The following is an 18,978-nucleotide window of genomic DNA, read 5'->3' on the forward strand; positions in this document are numbered from 1 at the left end:
TGTCAGTTGTGTGGCAATGCCTTTTGTAATAATAGAGAAAATGACCCCTTATATGTGCACTAGAAAACAGTATGTGGGTGAGGAGGTCTATTTATATGCTTCAGGGTAGCTAGGTAGCAAGAACAACAGAGATGCTGGACTTACATGGGGCACATGAGGATGAGAAGGGGCACTCCCCTTCAGTGTACAGGAGGGCTTCAGTGGCCTTGCAGGACAGCAGAACTCACTGGGTATGATGCAAGATTAATGTAGGGATTCCTAGGGAATTCCCTGGCACTCCAGTGGTTAGGAGGGGCTTCCCTAGTAGCTCAGTTGGTAAAGAATCTTCCTGCAATGCAGGAGATCCCAGTTCGAGTCCTGGGTCAGGAAGATCCACTGGAGAAGGGATAGGCTACCCACTCCAGTATTCTTGGGCTTCCCTGGTGGCTCAGCTGATAAAGAATCCGCCTGCAACACGGGAGACTGGGGTTTGATCCCTGAGTTGGGAAGATCCCCTGGAGAAGGAAAAGGCTCCCCACTCCAGTATTTTGGCCTGGAGAATTCGATGGACTGTGTAGTCCATGGGGTCGCAAAGAGTTGGACACAACTCTTCCACTTTCACTTTCCAGTGGTTAGGTCTCCTTGCTTTCACTGCCATGCCCTGGAGTTCAAATTCCTCATGGGGGAACTAAGATCCTGCAAGCCGCCTGCCAAAAAATAAAGTGGGAATCCCTAAAATATTTTCTAATTATCTTCACTCCCCAGATTCTGAGCCCAGCACTAGTAAAGGAGGAAAACCTATTCAATTCCACAGTATAAGCAGGAACCTCCCACTTTTGGCCTAATTAGTTCCTGGATGAAGGTTATATCCCCTTGTCGTTGCAAGGCAAGCACCCACCACCACCACCTTCCAGGTATCGTGTTATATATTGGGGTTCCATTCTGAAAGCTCATTACATACCATTTTAAAAATACATAAATGGATCACAAAGATAAAACATATAAAAGTCCTGCTGTAATCTTCTGGGGATTAGACAAGATGAGCTACAACGTCTCAGAAATGCAGGGACACAGTGAAGATTGGATGGAGGAGCCTGTTTTCTTCTCTGGGTAAATCTGATGCCTTGGCAGAGGGCCCTGGCGTCATCCAAAATTACAGTGTTAGTACCTGTTCGAGGTACATGGATTCTTTTACTAGTAGATAATGGGGTAGGGCGGTTTCCAAGACAACTCCATCAAGTGTACCTCATGGCTGATTTCATGGGTGTTAAGTAACCGAGGAGGCCTTTTTCTTGAGTGATCTTAGCTCATGTTTTAGCTCCCCCAACTCTGATTTCACGTAAACCAATTCTCTTCCTTAATGTTCAGAAAAGTCCTTCTCTGCTCCTTAGAGGCTGCTCATTAGTATTTGAGAGGAGAGCTGGTGCCTTCACCAGAATTGGCTCCTGCAGGTCTTACATCTCTAGCTGCTTTTCTTTTCACCGTTGCCTGTAATGGCCTAACAATACAAATTTAGACAGTAAGCAGGCACCCAGTCCCAATACTTCATGGCAAATAGATGGAGAAACAGTGGAGACAATGGCTGACTTTATTTTGGGAGGCTCCAAAATCACTGCAGATGGTGATTGCAGCCATGGAATGAAAAGAGGCTTGCTTCTTGGAAGAAAAGTTATGACCAACCTAGATAGCATATTAAAAAGCAGAGACATTACTTTGCCAACAAAGGTCCGTCTAGTCAAGGCTATGGTTTTTCCAGTGGTCATGTATGGATGTGAGAGTTGGACTATAAAGAAAGCTGAGCACCAAAGAGTTGATACTTTTGAACTGCGGTGTTGGAGAAGATTCTTGAGAGTCCCTTGGACTGCAAGGAGATCCAAATAGTCCATCCTAAAGGAAATCAGTCCTGAATGTTCATTGGAAGGACTGATGTTGAAGCTGAAACTCCAATACTTTGGCCACCTGATGCAAAGAGCTAAATCATTTGAAAAGACCCTGATGCTGAGAAAGATTGAAGGTGAGCAGAGAAGGGGATGACAGAGGATGAGATGGTTGGATGGCATCACCGACTCATTGGACATGAGTTTGAGTAAACTCCAGGAGTTGGTGATGGACAGGGAGGCCTAGCATGCTGCAATACATGGGGTCGCATAAGAGTTAGACATAACTGAGCAACTGAACTGAACTGAAGCAGGCGAGCAAGTGTTCTCTGCTTCCAGGGGTTTGAATAGAGCTGAAAAACCACATTATCGCCATGCATAAAACTCCATTATGTACAGCTTTCCTTGCCTGTAAAGTATGGGTTATATACATTTCTAAAACCAATACAGCACTTTAAAAAAATTAAGTAGTTGATAATTAATAGAACTCAAAAAACCACCACCCACTTAAATAGAATATGACCCATACCTTTGGCTTCTTAGCACATTTGATCCTGCTGACATAGTCTGTTGATTCTTTTTAAAAAGATGACAAGATATATATTTTATGCACCTATATTTTATACCCATACTTAATGCTTTAAATATATATGTATATACACACAATTCGGTGAACTCAGAGAGCTTTTCTAAATCTATAAGCACAAGGAAGACTTGAGGTTGGTATTGTGGGGGCAGCTAATTGCAATGATGAGTGCCCGCCCCCCCCCACCCCAACCGACCACCCCACCACCACCACCCCCACCCCCGCCTGGCCCAGGACATAGTGTTATATTTGGCTCAGCGGGCGGCTAGGGGTTATGCTGAGGCCAAGAGGGAGCCTGAGAGGCACGATCCTTGCTAATCCCTCTCAAGGTCTGGTGAAGTGGAGAAGGATAGGAAAGAGGGCCGGGAGGAAGTGAATGTATGTTTAGCATAATGGAGAGATAAAGGAGCCCTGTAATCAGACAAGAGCGGGCTAAGGAAGGAGGCGAGGAGTATTTATGGAGGATGTAAAAGCTCCTTCTCTGAAACTGATCGGGGCGGGGTCAGAGCAGAGGGCCAGTTCCCAGATGGCAGATGGAATGATTCTCCTCTACAGGTGTGCCTGAAGTAAAGGCTCGAACCTGTTCTTTATAAAGCTGCCTTGTATTAATAATTACTGGAGGTCCATTTGGGGTTTCCTGCTGTTGTCCAAGGTCTGATAACCTCCCTGTCACTCTGTTCTCTGACAGCTGAAAAAGGCAGGCAGTCGGGAAACCCAGTCCTTGGTGGTTAAGAAGGCTGATTTTTTTTTTTTTTTAAGAGAATTTACTTTTATTCTGTTTTTGTTTGTTTGTTGTTTTTTTGGCCACACAACACGGTGATATTAGTTCCCCGACCAGGGATTGAATCCCGGCCCTCAGCAGTGAAAGTGCAGACTCCTAACCACTGGACTGACAGGGAATTCCCAGGAGGATGTTTTTTAAAGGGTGTGTGTGTGTGCGCGCAACCCCATGGACTGTAGCCTGCCAGGCTCGTCTGTCCCTTCTCCAGGCAAGAATACTGGAGTGGATTTGCATTTCCTTCTCCACTAAAGCACCTGATTTGTAGTTAAAGTCAGCCTCTCAGCAAAAATAATTATGATGGCTACAATCGAGCAAACTTCTCACAGCAGGCTCTTGACCTCGATTACTGCCTTTAACCCTCAGGACATCCCAGTGAGGTATCCTCTCATTGTTTTTTGCAAATGAGGAAACTGAAGCTCAAAAAAGAGGCTTCTTCAACTACTGAGGAAGCCAAAGCAGTGCTGACCTGTCTGGCTCTAAACATTGTTTACAGACAAGATGTCGCCTCATCACCATTTCCTCCAGTTCCTTTGCTTGCTTCTGTGGTATGGTCTAGACAAGGCCTGCTTTTATTCTGAGGAGAACTTAGTAGAACATAAAGGCCTGAGATCCGAAACTACTCGTACCACCTGGGAATCAGCACCCCGAAATAATTTAGCTTTGCATTTTTTCTTTCTGCCCCTCCCCATCCTACCAACGGAGAAGGCAATGGCAACCCACTCCAGTGTTCTTGCCTCGAGAATCCCGGAGATGCGGGAGTCTGGTGGGCTGCCATCTATGGGGTCTCACAGAGTCGGACACTACTGAAGTGACTTAGCAGCAGCAGCAGCATCCTACCAAAGGATGTCACCTATGTCTGCTCCATGTTGAGTGATCACAAGACAACAAGTCCTGTTTTTACAAATAAGGCCACCTGTGGGGACCATAAAGCTTAGTCATTTAAGGAACCACCTTTGGTCAGATCCTGAGCCCAATCTGGAAAAGCCAGTATTACTCAAAATGCACCTAAAGAATATGGCAGTGTTTGGGTGGTGGTCAAACACCATTTGTAATGACTTTTTTGTTTGTTTGTTTGGGGGTACAGCCAATTAACAATGTTGTGATAGTTTCAGGTGAACAGTGAAAGGACTCAGCCGTACATGTACATGTATCCTTTCTCCCCCAAACTCCCCTTCCATGCAGGCTGCCACATATCATTGAGCAGAGTTCCATGTGCTACACAGTATGTCCTTGTGGGTTATCCATTTTAAATATAGCAGTGTGTACATGTCCATCCACAACTCCCTAACTATCCCCACCCCCGCCGCTGCCACCCCCGGCAACCGTAAGTTCGTTCTCTTTCTGTGAGAAAGTCTGTGAGTCTCTTTCTGTTTGGTAAGTTCCTTTGTATCATTTCTTTTTAGATTCCACATATAAGGATTGTCATACTATATTTCTCCTTCTCTGTGTAATGACATTGATTCTTACGGTCAGTTTAACTCAAGTTTAGACACTAGGGCTCCATTCAGTTGGTGTTTGGACCCATGCCTGGAACTTCAGCAGTTCCTCATCAGTTACACTGGTTGAATAGCTGAAACTTTCAGAAGCACAAGGTGGTGGTGGTTTTTGACAATAGCGTTTTGGGGAAAATTTCTTAAGCATACCAGCAGCTTTTTCTTGTACAGATGAAGAAATGAATCTGCTTTTGCCTTTCCTGCTGCTTCCCCCGCCCCACAAATAATCCCCACATCTGGTCTAAACATGTTGTTTAATTCTTTCCAGAAGGTGGCAGGGAAGGTGGGAAGGGAGTGTACCTTCTTTATACCTTTCTGGTAGGAGAGTTCATTGTCCTCTCTGTTCTGGGTGGGGTGAGGGCCTGGATAATGTAAATACACCACAGATAGGAAGCAGTTGGCGTGCAGCCATGCAGCTGGGTTATCCAGACATCCTTCACAGCTTTTAGTGCAGCACTTTATCCCCCTGCCTTGTTTTAAATAGCCAGTTGCCTCAGTTAATGCTGGCTGTTAGGGTTGTTGCCAGAGGAGATGGGGGCTTTTGCCCCACCTCACCTCCAACATACACAGCAGATCACAGAGAGGTCTGCTGTTGGGAAGGGGCATCAGAGAAGTCAGGGCAGCAAATAAGATACTGCAGACCACAAGCAAAGGCCAAAATGTACCACCCCTCTACTCTGGAAGGAAAGGTTGGGGTGTTTTTTTGATGAATAATTTTTTTTTAATACTTTTTGGAAATAAGTTGATGGCACTAACATAAGTAATGCAAACTTCCCTTTTTCGTTTACCTAATCCCTTCAAAGGAAGGGAGAAAAGCACACAGCTGCAACCAAAAAAGTAAAAGCGTCCTTTAGCAAACGGTGTGGAGAGTTTCTGTTACTCACCTTGGCCATTTCCTGTTGGGATGAACCCGCAATATGTTCATAGAAGATTTGAGAAAGCTGTTTCATACTGGAGAATGACACATCCTGGAAACCCCTAATTTTTCTAGAATAAATGGGGAAGGAGGAGGAGCATATTTTCAAATTGTATGTAACTAAACAAATGTTCTTAATCTCTCTGATCTAAAGTAATATGCATGTTGAATCCTGAGGTGAGTGGATTAATAATAGAAACCGTGTGACTTTTTGAATTCAGTGTTCCTGTTAATAAAAAGGAAATCTTTAGCCTATCCCAGTTAAGCTGTTGTGGCTCATAAGCAAATGAGTACTGGAACACTGTATTTTCTCAGAGATTTTGTTAGCTACAAACATTTTTTTTTGAGCCTGTTTACAAATATTGTCAGTTTAACTCCCATCAGTCCACAACCCAGTACATATCAGACATCACGCTATGGTCTCAGGATACAGCAGTAAACAAGAAGGGCAAAGTCCCTGCCCCCATAGGGTTTACATTCTAATTGGGCAGAATGGGCTGACAAACAGGCAGATGTTGATTTAGTGGTACATAGAGAGACAAAAGGAAGGAGGGGACGACAGAGGACAAGATGGTTGGATGGCATCACCAACTCAATGGACATGAGTTTGAGCAAGCTCCGGGAGACGGTGAAGGACAGGGAAGCCTGGCGTGCTGCAGTCCATGTGGTCACAGAGTGTCGGACACAACTGAGTGACTGAACAGGGGTGGAGGGTGGTAGCGGACAGAGAAGTCTTATCTGATGAAATAAGCTTGGACAGAGATGGGAATGAAAGAAGGAAATGAGCCTGGTTGGTGTGTGGAGAGAAGGGTGGGAAATGGGGTTAGAAGTGAAGGAAACAGCAAGTACACACCCTGGGGTAGGGTGTGTAATGTGGAACACCAACAAGGACAGCAGGACTTGGGGGTTGAGCAAAGAGGGGAGTCAGATAAGCCCTAGATTTTGACTTTTACTCAGGGTAATATAAGAAGCTAATGGGAGGGTTTGAATAGACTGTCTTAATCTGAGTTACCTTTCAACTTGTTTAGAAAGCTGGGCAAGAGTGGAAGTAAAGAGACCAGTTAGAAGGCTGTTGGAATTGTCGGAGAAGTGTTCTGGACATATTTCAAAGGAAGAACCAGCAGGATCAGAGGTGTCGGGAATCACGAGTTCAACCTTAAAATGTGTTAATTGGGGTGCCTGCTAGCTGCAAAAGCAGAGAAATCTCATGGGCAGTTGGCATTACTCATCAGGAACCTAGGGAAGAGGTCTGGGTATAGAGATGTGAACTAGGGCACTGTTAGCACATGGAAAATATTCAAGTGTTGTTGTTAGCCCTAGCTTGGATCAGGGATGGTTTAGCCACAGTTAAAGGGGGAGAGGCAGCAAATACTGGTACCAAGTAGTAGTAGGCATGCTCTTGGGTACCATTGTGGGGTCTCTTCAGAGCAGGTCTATTTTCTTGATAAAATGAAAGCAAGCTCTTCCATCATCTGAGAGAGCGAGGGCAAGAGAACATGTGAAGCAGTTTTCTTGGGGATGGATCAAGGAAATGTAGCAGGATGCTGGGTGGACACACTCGGGTTTAGTGGTCAAAACTAGACCTATGAGCAGAGAAGAGTGGGGTGTTTCCCTCTGTGTGCTGCAGCCTGAGGGCAGGTATGGAGTTAAGTGGATGGTAGGACTTCACCAGGCAACTTCACTGAGCCAAGAGAAGGCAAACACGTTTAGGTTTTGCATGAGAGCATCGCAACAGACCGTGGAATTTAAATTGGATAAAGAATCAAGTGAGAACATGAGCATATAGAGCACAAGAGATCATTGGCCCCAGTGGGGTGACAAATGGTTGGAATCTAGAGGGTGAACTGCACTGTTGAGAAATGGTGGCTGGGGTGTAGGATGCTGAAGACTGACAAGGTCAAGAGAGTGACCTAGGCATGAGTGGCTAAGACAAGGATATTGAAGGAGAAGAGTTCCAGAAACTGAGAGGTCAGCGCATTGGAAGGATCCTAGGTGTGAATAACTCCATTATGAAGAGTCATACCAGAGGTCATGATGAAGAGATGGAGGGACAGTCAGCCCACTTGCTAACATCTCCAAGGAACCAGGGGACATGACCAGAGATCTGAGGAAGACTGAAGAAATGCAGGGCAGGGGGCAGGCCATGGTCAGACTTGCGAGCTTCAGAGGAACTGGAGAGAGCCCTGTAGCCTGCAGTAGAGGTGAATACCCCCACCCACCATCTAGGCTCAGCGGGGAAGGAAGGCAGCCACGTGAATGGGCCACGTGACTCAGCCAGAGCACATTTTCATTTCGGTTAAGAGAGTGAAAGGAGGGACTTTCCTGGTGGTCCAGTGGCTAAGACTCCATGCTCCCAATGCAGGGGGCCCGGGTTCGATCCCTGGACAGGGAGCTAAATCCGGCATGCCACAGCTAATACCCAGTGTAGCCAAATTATAATAAAGAAATATATTTTTTTTAAGTGAAAGGAACTTATATGAGACACCTGGAGTAGTCAGATCCATAGAGATGGGGAGTAGGACGGTGGTTGTCAGAGGCTGAGAGAGAGGAGAATGGGGAGTTACTGTCGAATGGGCACAGTCTGAGTCTCCATGAAAAAGTTACGGAAATGGATGGTTGATGTTCTGTGGATGGCCACAGAACCGTGCAAACGTGCTCAGTGCTGCGAAGTGACACACTTAAAATGGCCCAAATGGTAAACATTCCGTTACATGTGTTTTACCACAATAAAAGCAAGTGTGAACGGGAGGACTGAGGAAGCAAAAGGGATGTTGGCTCTGGAGTCCCAGGGGCACCATGGGAGGGGAGTTGGGTCACAGTAGTGGCTGAGCTGCAGGGGGTGGTGGGGAACCTGGGTGGCTTTGCCTGTAGGGGTGAGTGAGGTGAGGAACGCGGGGCAGAGGGGTGGTCTGACTGGTCTCTGGCAGATTGCAGGGCGCTTGGTCAGGCTCTGAGCACTGGGTCTGGGGGGTAGAAAGAGAGGGTTCTGTGTTACTCTGCATTTTTATTTCCTTAGAACCTGGTACCCACCTCGCATATAGATGTTGGGAATATATGTCTGAAGGAATAAAAAAAAAGGAATGTTATAACAAGAAAGAAAACAGCAGGAGAGAATTTAATGGCCTTGTAAATGTCCCAAAAAAGTGATAGAGAATGAAAAGAAGCTAGAGTTGGTCTCTAGAGAAGAAAGAGGATTTTTGGCCAATGTGCAGAAGAACTTATTGCGAAATTGAAGTTTAGACTGCAAAAAATAAAGTCATAAACAGAAGGCTTCACATGTGTAAAGGATATTGGAATTGAAATACTTTCCCGCCTGTATAAATGATCCCATGGTGAATTTGTGATTTGGGAGTGGGTTATTCTCTTCTTATGCTAAATCAGATTTTTAGCTTTATAAAATATTAAACCATGGTCATTCATTATAAACCAAGTTTTAAGGTTTGAAACCATAATGTCCTCTTATGTTAATAGATTTGTCTTTCCTAACTTAAAGATACTAAACTGTAGATAGCAGTTCTTTCATTTTATTGTTAATACTTCCACCTGGAAACTGGAGAATGTTATGCTTGCATACATTCTCAAAGACTCACAAATATTTTTTAACAACTGGGCATCTTTCTTTTTTAACTTAAATATTATACTGAGTTTAAGAGTTTGGGTTTTTCCAAACTTGAACATTGACATGGGTTACCTTTTAAGGTTGCTGCCAGGCATAGATTTTCTTTTGATGAGTCCCAAAAATGCTGGCTGTGGTCGCCTTGCTCTGTGAAACACATCCTTCAGCTCCAGACCGTTGTCATGCCCCATTCTTCTTGTTGTTGTCGTTTTAGTGACAGCTATATTGTGCGTGTCAAGGCTGTGGTTATGACCAGAGATGACTCCAGCGGGGGATGGTTCCCACAGGAAGGAGGCGGGATCAGTCGCGTGGGGGTCTGTAAGGTCATGCACCCCGAAGGCAATGGACGAAGCGGCTTTCTCATCCATGGTGAACGGCAGAAAGACAAACTGGTAATGGCAGACATCAACGCGTGGGTTAAATAGTAACGACTGATTTCTTGATGTTAAATCATAGCCCTTTTCCTGTAGGTATTTTTCCCCTTCTTTCTCTGACTTCAAAATCTTGCAAGAGCTTCCAAAGATAGAACTCCCAGAGCTGGCAGCAAATTGCAAAACCTAACCCAGGCTTTCCAGTGTAGTCACTTTCTACTACACACCATATAACTCAGATGCTTAGAAGTGGTGCATTAGGCAGTCTTATTTGCGTCTTTGATTAATTAAGCTGTCTTTCACTGTAATAAGATGTTCGAAACAGAAGTATGTTCTTTATTATGAATCACATTGTAGTGATCTGTGAAGTCAGAGTTTTTTTTAAACGGTTGGGTTTATTCATGGAGCATGCCATCAAGGTCGGGCTGGTGAGAGGTAGAAGGCAAAGAGGAAGTGTCGTCCTGATAATTTTGTTACTTCTAAATTAATGTTTATCTTAAAGATACTGCAGCTTCTATTTCATTAGCTAATGAATAAAACATATTTGGGGAAAGAAAGTAATGGAAAGCAGCGGCCTTACACTTCTGTGATAATTCTGTATGCTTAAAAATATGCACTTTGGAGGGTACTCATGATTTCACAAGGATGGGGGCATTGATAGTTTATAACATACATTTTCATGAAGGAATTGAATGTCCAGTTCTGTTATGAAGGAATCTATGATATGAAGGGAAATTGAGTGTCTAAGTCTATTTTTAATTGGTGGCCTTGGACCTGGAAGAACATGGTCCTCTGTGTATTTGATCCTGGAATGTATACTCCACAGCCAACCATTGATTCAAAATGTGCAGGACCCCAACAGAGAAAATACAAAGACACCACAGGAATATATCTGGTACATTTGAGACTCTTAACAGTGGCATCTGTTGAGTTTTATGTGCTAGGTATACAAATTTAATCTTCTTTTGCCACCACTTCTTAGGGTTTATAAAGGTTTCAAAATAGATAAGGCAGAACAATTTCTAAACATTATATATGGATTAATAGAAATGGTGTTTTCACACTTGATTCATTTCTGAAAATGAAACAAAAATTTAAAGGGAGAATATTTTAAGAAATGTGGCCATTAAGAAATTCCTTACATAATAGTCAAATAGTTAAAACATTCTCGTTTATTAGATATTCACAATAAAGGCATTACACACTAACCAAAAAAAAGTAAAATACCCTTTATCCAGCATTTCCTTAGGGGCTAAGGACAATGCTAGCCCTTCAGTTAAGGTACATCATTGTATACAGCAGCCTGTATAGTTGCATCTGAAGAAACTAAGATTCAGAAAGACTGCTTGTTCTGGGTCCCATTAGGGGACCTGAAATGGGTATTTGATTCCTTCTCACCCTGACCCCAGGTTTGATCCCTCAGTTGGAAAGATCCCCAGGAGAAGGAAATGGCTACCCACTCCAGTGTTCTTGCCTGGAGAATTCCATGGACAGAGGGGCCTGGCGGGCTACAGTCCATGGGTTCACAGAGGTGGACACGACTGAGTGACTAATACCCTGAACCCAAACTGAGCCAAAGTCACATGTGCACAGCCACTTTTAACCCTTTGGTATAGTTTTTCCCCTGTGTGCATATTTTTACTTTTACCTGGCTGTAATCAGAGCTCATAAACAGTTTTATGTATCTCATAAGAAATTTTCCATGTTGCTGGTATCAGGTTGATGTTCTGTTGTTTATTTGATGATCTCCTTAGTGTCAGATATTAAGATTGTCTCTCTCCCCCTTACCCCTGTATTTATCTATCTGCATTTTCCACACTTGCTGTCTACTTGGAATAATTTGGGGGGAGGTCAAATTTTTATGGCTTTTGATACTTATACAAAGATTTGCTACCACCGTATATGAGAATTTTCTTTAACACATTGAGGCTCAGATATTTTAAATCTTTGCCAATTTGATTAGGATGACTGTGGTATCTTATATTTGATCAGCAATAAGATCAAATGTTTTTCTGTTAAACACTGTGAATTATCTGTCAATGTCCTTTGCATATTTACTTTTTGGGGCCTGACTGTTCTCCTTGATATGTATGCCCTCCAAGTATAACAAAGATAATCATCTTCATCTGCCATTTTTACTGCAGATATTTTTATAATCTGTTGCTCGCCTTTTTTATTTTAGTTGGTGTTGTTTTCCTACAAAAATTTTGATAAAATTTTTTCACTTTTTCCTTTTTATTTTTATTGTTAACTACTTTTATGTTAGCAGATTATCTTACCTGAACAGTTATATATTTTTAGGTCTGTTTTTCCTGGTATTTCTGTGGTTTGTTATTAGAATATGTCAACCTGAAATAGCCTTTAGATTGTCTATTAATAATTCAGCCCCTTCATTTTATAGATACATTTATAAACTTGTTTCTTATCGCTGGCTTGAACATAATAATTGTAAATTCCTACAATTTCGTTTGAGGCCCTTTATGTAAATAATCTCAGTTACATTCCTGCCACATTCTAAAGGAGGAGGATACTGTTATTTCCAGTTTGTAGTGGGGAAACTCAGTGCTCCAGGAGAGAATCCACTTCCCCAGTCTTAGGCACGTAATCATTAGAGACAGCTCTTGGACCATTTCATTATGAAGCTAAACCTTGGTCCCTCCATTCCAGCTCGGCATGGGAAGAGGGCAGTCCTGGCTGTGGACCAGCTTCTGTTGTGTGTTGGCTGTTGCACAAGGATTGTGTGCTTCATCCCCTCCTGTCGTGTTTCTCCATCACTCCCTTCCTCTTCTTGTCCCCTTTACGTTCTGTGACTCTGCACTTTGGGACTTTTATAAATTATATCACCCATAATAAAGGGGTCTATAAGTCAGAGCCCCGTGCACCTAGGTGTGCTCCTTCATCTTTCCATCCCTCACTTTCCCAGTTTCACGTGCTGGTAAATTCTGGACTCCTAAAACACACACACACTTTTGGTCAAATGATGACTCCTCCTTTGGCCTTCCAGGCTTCCATAGTGCAGCACTTCTGCCCACTGGAGGGTATGAATACTCCAGGAAGCTGTGCAAACAGGACAGGTTGTTGAAGGACACCCCCACCCCACCCCCCGCCCCCGCCCTCGGCAGTAGAAAGGCAATGAGAAGGTGGAGATCATTTTTGGAATACAGAGAATGGATAGTATCAGAGTTCTCAGTATTCCAACCAGAACATGAAGTACTTTCTCAGGTAGAAACCGTGTGTTGTCAATAGATTTTTCCAAGGTAGTGCAGTTCCTGAATTCAGCACATTGGTTTTTGTTACTGTTATTTGAATTTTGTGTTGACACCTGTGAACTTGTGTTGATGCCATTGTTTCTATGGGGGAAGTCTGTGTTCCAAGTATTCATTCACAAAGTTGTTTCTTTTTCTAAGTTGGAGACAGTCAAGTTTTCCTGAGAAGTTATATGCAAATTGAAAATTGCTGAGTTGAATCTTATTTTGATGGATTAGATGCTTTTACTTCTTAAATGAATCCTATGAGAAACTACCTTATGAAGATTAATCACAGAATCTAAAAGGTTGATCGTTCCAGTGCAGCTCTGTGAGCACTCCCACACACATTTAGTGGGAGTTCCAGCTGGCAAAACTATTTGAAAGGCAATTTGGCAGGATATTAATTTTAAATGTGTATTCCTTTTCACTTGGCAGTTCTGCATCTAAACCCTATCCTATGGAAATAGACTTACCGAGCTTTATAGATAGCTGCAGTTCTCAGACATTTTTGGCCTCAGAATCCTTTTACTCTCTAAAAATTTATTGAGGACCCTAAAATGCTTTTGTCTGATAGGCTATAAGCTACTACTATTTACCACACTAGCAATTAAAACCGAAATTGTTAAAAATCTTTAACAGTAAGGTTAGCATAATTGACATTGTTTCTGGCAAATAACTATATAGCTGTTTTCCAGAAAAAAAAATGATTAGAAAAATAGCATTGCTTTGCATTTCTACAGAGCTCTTTAATATCTAACCTAGCAGAAGATAGCTGGATTCTAATATCTACTCTTGCTTTCAGCCTGTTGTAATATGTTGTTTTGACTGAAGTATATGAAGAAAATCCAGCCTCACACAGATATGCAGTTGGAAAATGTAGAACTATTTTAATAGCCTTTTCAGATCATCATTGATATATTAACACTTCGATCTAAACCAAAACTCAGTTCTTAGTAGTTTCTTAAATGTGGACTCTGAAACCTTTTCAGACTCTTATTACATTAAAATCCACCGATTCACCTTTCTCTTTGCATCAATCTTTTACTCATTCCTGATTTTGTAACATCATACCTTGGTCATTTGGAAAATAATGGTTTACTGAGTTACACAGATCTTCCAAATGTTGATATGCTTAACTCTACAGTATCAAAAAAAAATCACATTTCTTAATATCACCACTAATATCATTTAAAAAGTCTTTATAAGTATTGACAAGCTGTCCAAAATTCTAATTTTCACTTGAAAGTTCAGATTTTATTATTGTCAAAAAATATCTCCTTGTTTTGCTCGAGGTGACAGGCTCACTGTGTTCATTTTCAAAAAAAGTACCCAAGTCTGAATAACCATAGTTCATCTGTAGGTTGTTCTTTCAAGTAAACCCGATGATTCATGAGAAAAGCAGTCAGTTCAGCTCACAACGGCAGCAGCTACGCACGTTTTCCTCAAGACAGTCATCACTCTTCCATATGAAGCAGAAGTAAAAAGGCTCTGAGAGATACTCTTCCCTTTCCAACTGTGCATTTGTGCAAAGCCCGAGCTTCTTCTACTTCAACCAGAGCAACACATTACAGCAGATCAAGTGTGGACACAGATAGGCGAATCCAGTTACATGTACATCCATTTCATCACACAAAATGAAAGGTGTATTCATGGGTCACGATTTCAGTCATTTTAACTGCTTCATCAAGGACAACCCTACATAAAACTGGTTTTTTTCCTACTGTGTGTGCCAGTGGTGAATCCAGTGGTTTTGGTACTGTTTGGTGCCACTGCCGGACCTTGACTGAGCCTCAGCACAGCAGTTTTACCCACTGTTACTTTTGCAGCATTAGCAGGGCTGGCAGCACAATGGAAAAGCAAAAATGCATTAATATATGGAAATAGTTCTGCCCTCCTGAACCCCCTGAAAGGACCTGGGGTTGTAGAGGGAAGGCTCCCAAGAGCCCAGATACCAAACTTTGAGACCATGTTCAAGAATGTTCATTTCAGCATTGTCTTTGAAAGTGACCAGTTAGAAATAACCTTGAATGCCCATTAGTATGGAGAATGGCAGAATAATTCTCATATATCGTTCTGAGGAATATTACGCAGCCACTAAACAGAGTCCTTTTTTACCTTCCTGTATTTCTGAGACATGAGGAAAAGGCAAACTGAAGACCAGTGTATAGATGTGGCTACATTTAAACGGACTCACACACACAAACTTATGTGAGTACGTAAAGAAGCTGCAGGAAGGGAACTAAGGTAGTGCCCATACTGTCAGTGGGCAGCTCTGGAGGTAGAGAGGTGTCGAGGGGACAGACAGAGAGCTGAGCAAGAATGGAACCTTCATGGACTCCGGTATATTGAACCTTCTGCAGTATGGATTTCTTTTTGAGGCCCTATAGAGTGTAGCCCTCCAGGCTCCTCTGTCCATGGGGATTCTCTAGGCAAGAATACTGGAGTGGGTTGCTATGCCCTTCTCCAGGGGATCTTCCTGACCCAGGGACTGAACCCATGATTCCTGTGTCGCCTGCACTGGCAGGCAGGTTCTTTACCACTAGCGCCACCTGGGAAGGCCCCTTCACAGGCTGCTGCTGCTAAGTCGTTTCAGTTGTGTCTGACTCTGTGTGACCCCACAGACAGTAGCCCACCAGGCTCCCCTGTCCCTGGGATTCTCCAGGCAAGAACACTAGAGTTGGTTGCTATTTCCTTCTCCAGTGCATGCATGCATGCTAAGTCGCTTCAGTCGTGTCCGATTCTGTGTGACCCCTTAGACGGCAGCCCACCAGGCTTCTCTGTCCACAGGATTCTCTAGGCAAAAGTACTGGAGTGGGTTGCCATTTCCTTCTCCACTTCACAGGCTGGTAAAGTTTTAAAAAATGGAAGAAAAAAAATAAAGGAACACCAGTGACTATTGCATTTTAATCCAACTAAATGACCACAAGTTTCATAAAATGTATTCTTTGGTTCATCACCTAGAATGTTATTTACTTTCATCACAGATTGTGAAACAGCAAAATAGTATTTGCTGGAAAGGACAAGACAAAGAAATTCTGTTAAAAAACCTCTCTCCCATCCAAGAGTGCTTATTAGGAACTGTATTTGCATTTTATTGCATGTGGTTAGACTTTAATGAAAGCAGGTGCTCTAAAATAAAGCCAACTCTATGAACTCAGGTGAAGATTAATGTAATTTTTTATTGTCAAATGCAACAGATACAGTTCAGAAGACAATAGTATGTACCAGTCTGAGAATGTTAATACCTTCAGATGAGGGGTGAAATACCTTCAACAAGAATATATAATCACTTATTTTTCTCCCCATGCCTCTCATTGAAAAAGCCATTTTTAAAAGCCTTTCTCAAGTTTTAGTCAAATTCCCAAACTTCATTTTAGAAGATTAATACCTATTATGCCAAAACTTCACTAAGGGGTTATACCTGTTATGAAGATTACAGCATTTGAATGTTATCATTTTTTTCATTAAACTTACATAGATATATAATGATATAATTTTGTTGAAGAGGATAAAGAGATTTAAGAGGATAAAGAGATGGTATCTGGTCTCCTCCCCATCCCTCCTCCCACATAGTTTAGGTGGCTAAACTTTACTTTTCTAAGAATTTATTACACTTCTCTAGGAAAATGTACCTTTGGAATAATCTTAAACTCAGAAAATGTCAATGAAAGACTAATTTTTTCACCATAAAAATATGGAGAAACTGGAAATGTTTGTTTTTACAAAAAAGTTTATTTTGAGATTTTGTATTGAGACTATTAAATTCTAAAATAGATAACATTTGTTAGCTAAAGCCTTGGTTATTTGGATTTCCCCAATTTGGAATGGGGCTGGGCTGACATTTAATCATTGCGCTATTCTTAGGGGAAAATGGCCATAATAAGCCATTTAATCATAAATAGAACTGTGTTGAGGGGACCATTGTCTTCCTTCAACACAATGAAATAAAGTTAACTGCTTGCGATGCTTGGATAGGCCAGTTTGACTATTATTCTCATCTATTAAGTTAGAGAACATTTATTAGGTAATACTTAATTTCTGTTTGCTTAGATGTATTCTTGAAATTTTATTCATTTAAAGATATTCTCTAATTTTTATTAATTTCACTCTTTCACTTAGTCTAAAACTAATAGTGTCTCATTTCATTAAATGTAGAACTTTGCTGAACAAGATCAAAGCTGGTAAAACTTAGCGAAATCATTTGCCATATACACTAATGAAACTATAGAAATAAATATTGTTGATATTTTGGAGCTATCTATGAATAAAGAATGGAGTTTACATTGACATGATTTCAATGCCTCTTTTATTCTATAATACTGAACTCGGATATCTTTGCCGGCAGTAGCACTCTGTACATAGAGGGAGTTATTTTATAAGACATCTTTATCTTTTTACAGTCTAGTTAAAGGAACAAGGCTAAAGCACATGAAACTCTTAGAAAATAATATGAAATCAAGTACTAAGTTGTGAAGGTGATAAAAACTGAAGTAAAAGAGTAAAAAAACATGATGCAATATCCTGGTAAGTATGTACAACCCTTTAGGTTTCTCACTGTTCAGTGTTTTCAGAGCATGTTCGTGTATATGTTCTCATTGATAATGTTGGTGTTATTTCCGCTTTGGAGATAAAAAGATCAAAGGTCTGAGACAATCTCCTCCAAGTCATAGCCTAGTGAAAAGGCAGTTCTGAGACTAAATTGCTAGAAATTTGGAGAATGTTCTAATAATCCAGATAAAAGGTTTATTAGAGACCTTAGATCAGGGTGGTATCAATTGAACCAGGGTTGATACAAAATATACTGAAGGGAAAATGAAATGTACTTGGTGTTTAACATAAACAGGGGATAGAGCAAGCAGAAGAAGCAAAAGGAAACCATGGAGATTCAAGCCAGAGAAAATTAACAGAGGTTGGCCTTGCTAGATAAGAAGCTGGCATAGGAAACTAAGGGCAGCGATCTCAGAGCAAGTTAGTTATTTTCTCAGCTTGTTGAATTTGAGGTCACTGAGAAACAGCATTAGGACGGGAGAAGGAGGATTGAGAGTCCTGAATACAAAGGCCCCGAGGGAAAAGCAGTCAACCTAGAATAGGGCAAAGCCCCAAGACTGGGCCTCAGCTTAGAGCCCCTCTCTACCCCACTCCACCCCTCCACCCCCAGCTAGGGGCTGGAGGAAGGAAAACGAGTAAAATGCAGAGCATGGTTAAGGAGCAGAGCAATACAGCAAGGACCACCAAGGTGGGGATGTGCGGAGCAGCAAGGAGTGGATGCTCGACAGGCAGGCAAAGCCTTCCTCTAAGAAGGCTTCACAGATGCATGAAGGCTGAGGCAGGGGGCGGTTCATCAGTTGCCATCAAAAACAGTCATTCCTAGTTAGATTTTTGTAACCAGACACCATCGTGACTATTTAAAAAGTAACCCACCTGTGTATTTCAATCCTCCAGGTGGTATTGGAATGCTATGTGAGAAAGGACTTGGTCTACACCAAAGCCAACCCAACCTTTCATCACTGGAAGGTCGACAATAGAAGGTTTGGACTGACTTTCCAAAGCCCTGCTGACGCTCGAGCCTTTGACAGGGGAGTGAGGAAAGCAATCGAAGACCTAATAGAAGGTATTGAATTTATCACTGCATTCTCAGTGGGGCTGTGGGGCTCTTTTTAATCCCAATTGTCTGCTATCACATATTTGTGGATTATTTGCAGGAGGGTTGGGGGCCAGGTTGGTAGAGGCCAAAACTTTAGGAACATCCAAGGAGAAAAATATTCTAAGTGACAGTGCAGTGGAGAAGGAGATGGATTTCAGAATAATGGGTGATTCCAACTAGTTTTTTAGACTGCTCCGGAAAGACAAGTTCTGACATCCATGTAAATGACTTTTTGATATATTTCACCTTTTCCTGAGAAAATAACTTGGGTGCAACCTGTCTTGGTCCAGAGGTGGAGAATGGATTCTAATGGGCCCAGAAGAGGCTCTAGGCCTTCCCACTGTTGTATAATGAGGGCGCAGGCGTACGGCTGCCACTGGAAAGGAGAAGGAATCTGTGACTCCTTAGTCTGTGAGTGAGCAGCTGGTGGACACTGTGTGGCATTTAATCATGGCCTGAAAGGCTCT

The 18,978-nt window shown here is 42.2% G+C and overlaps 1 protein-coding gene across 2 annotated transcripts in view; it reads left to right on the top strand.

Moving 5' to 3' along the window:
* The window catches only part of SPRED2 (sprouty related EVH1 domain containing 2), a 119,794-nt gene that overhangs the window by 76,658 nt on the left and 24,158 nt on the right, over positions 1–18,978 (top strand). For both annotated transcript variants that reach the window (XM_068965423.1, XM_068965431.1), the window contains exons 2-3: positions 9,463–9,640; positions 18,310–18,478. In XM_068965423.1, coding sequence (XP_068821524.1) covers positions 9,463–9,640; positions 18,310–18,478 — 347 coding nt within the window. The remainder of the gene's footprint in view (positions 1–9,462; positions 9,641–18,309; positions 18,479–18,978) is intronic.

This window comes from Capricornis sumatraensis, chromosome 1, assembly GCF_032405125.1.
Source record: "Capricornis sumatraensis isolate serow.1 chromosome 1, serow.2, whole genome shotgun sequence".
Classification (NCBI taxonomy): Eukaryota; Metazoa; Chordata; class Mammalia; order Artiodactyla; family Bovidae; genus Capricornis; species Capricornis sumatraensis.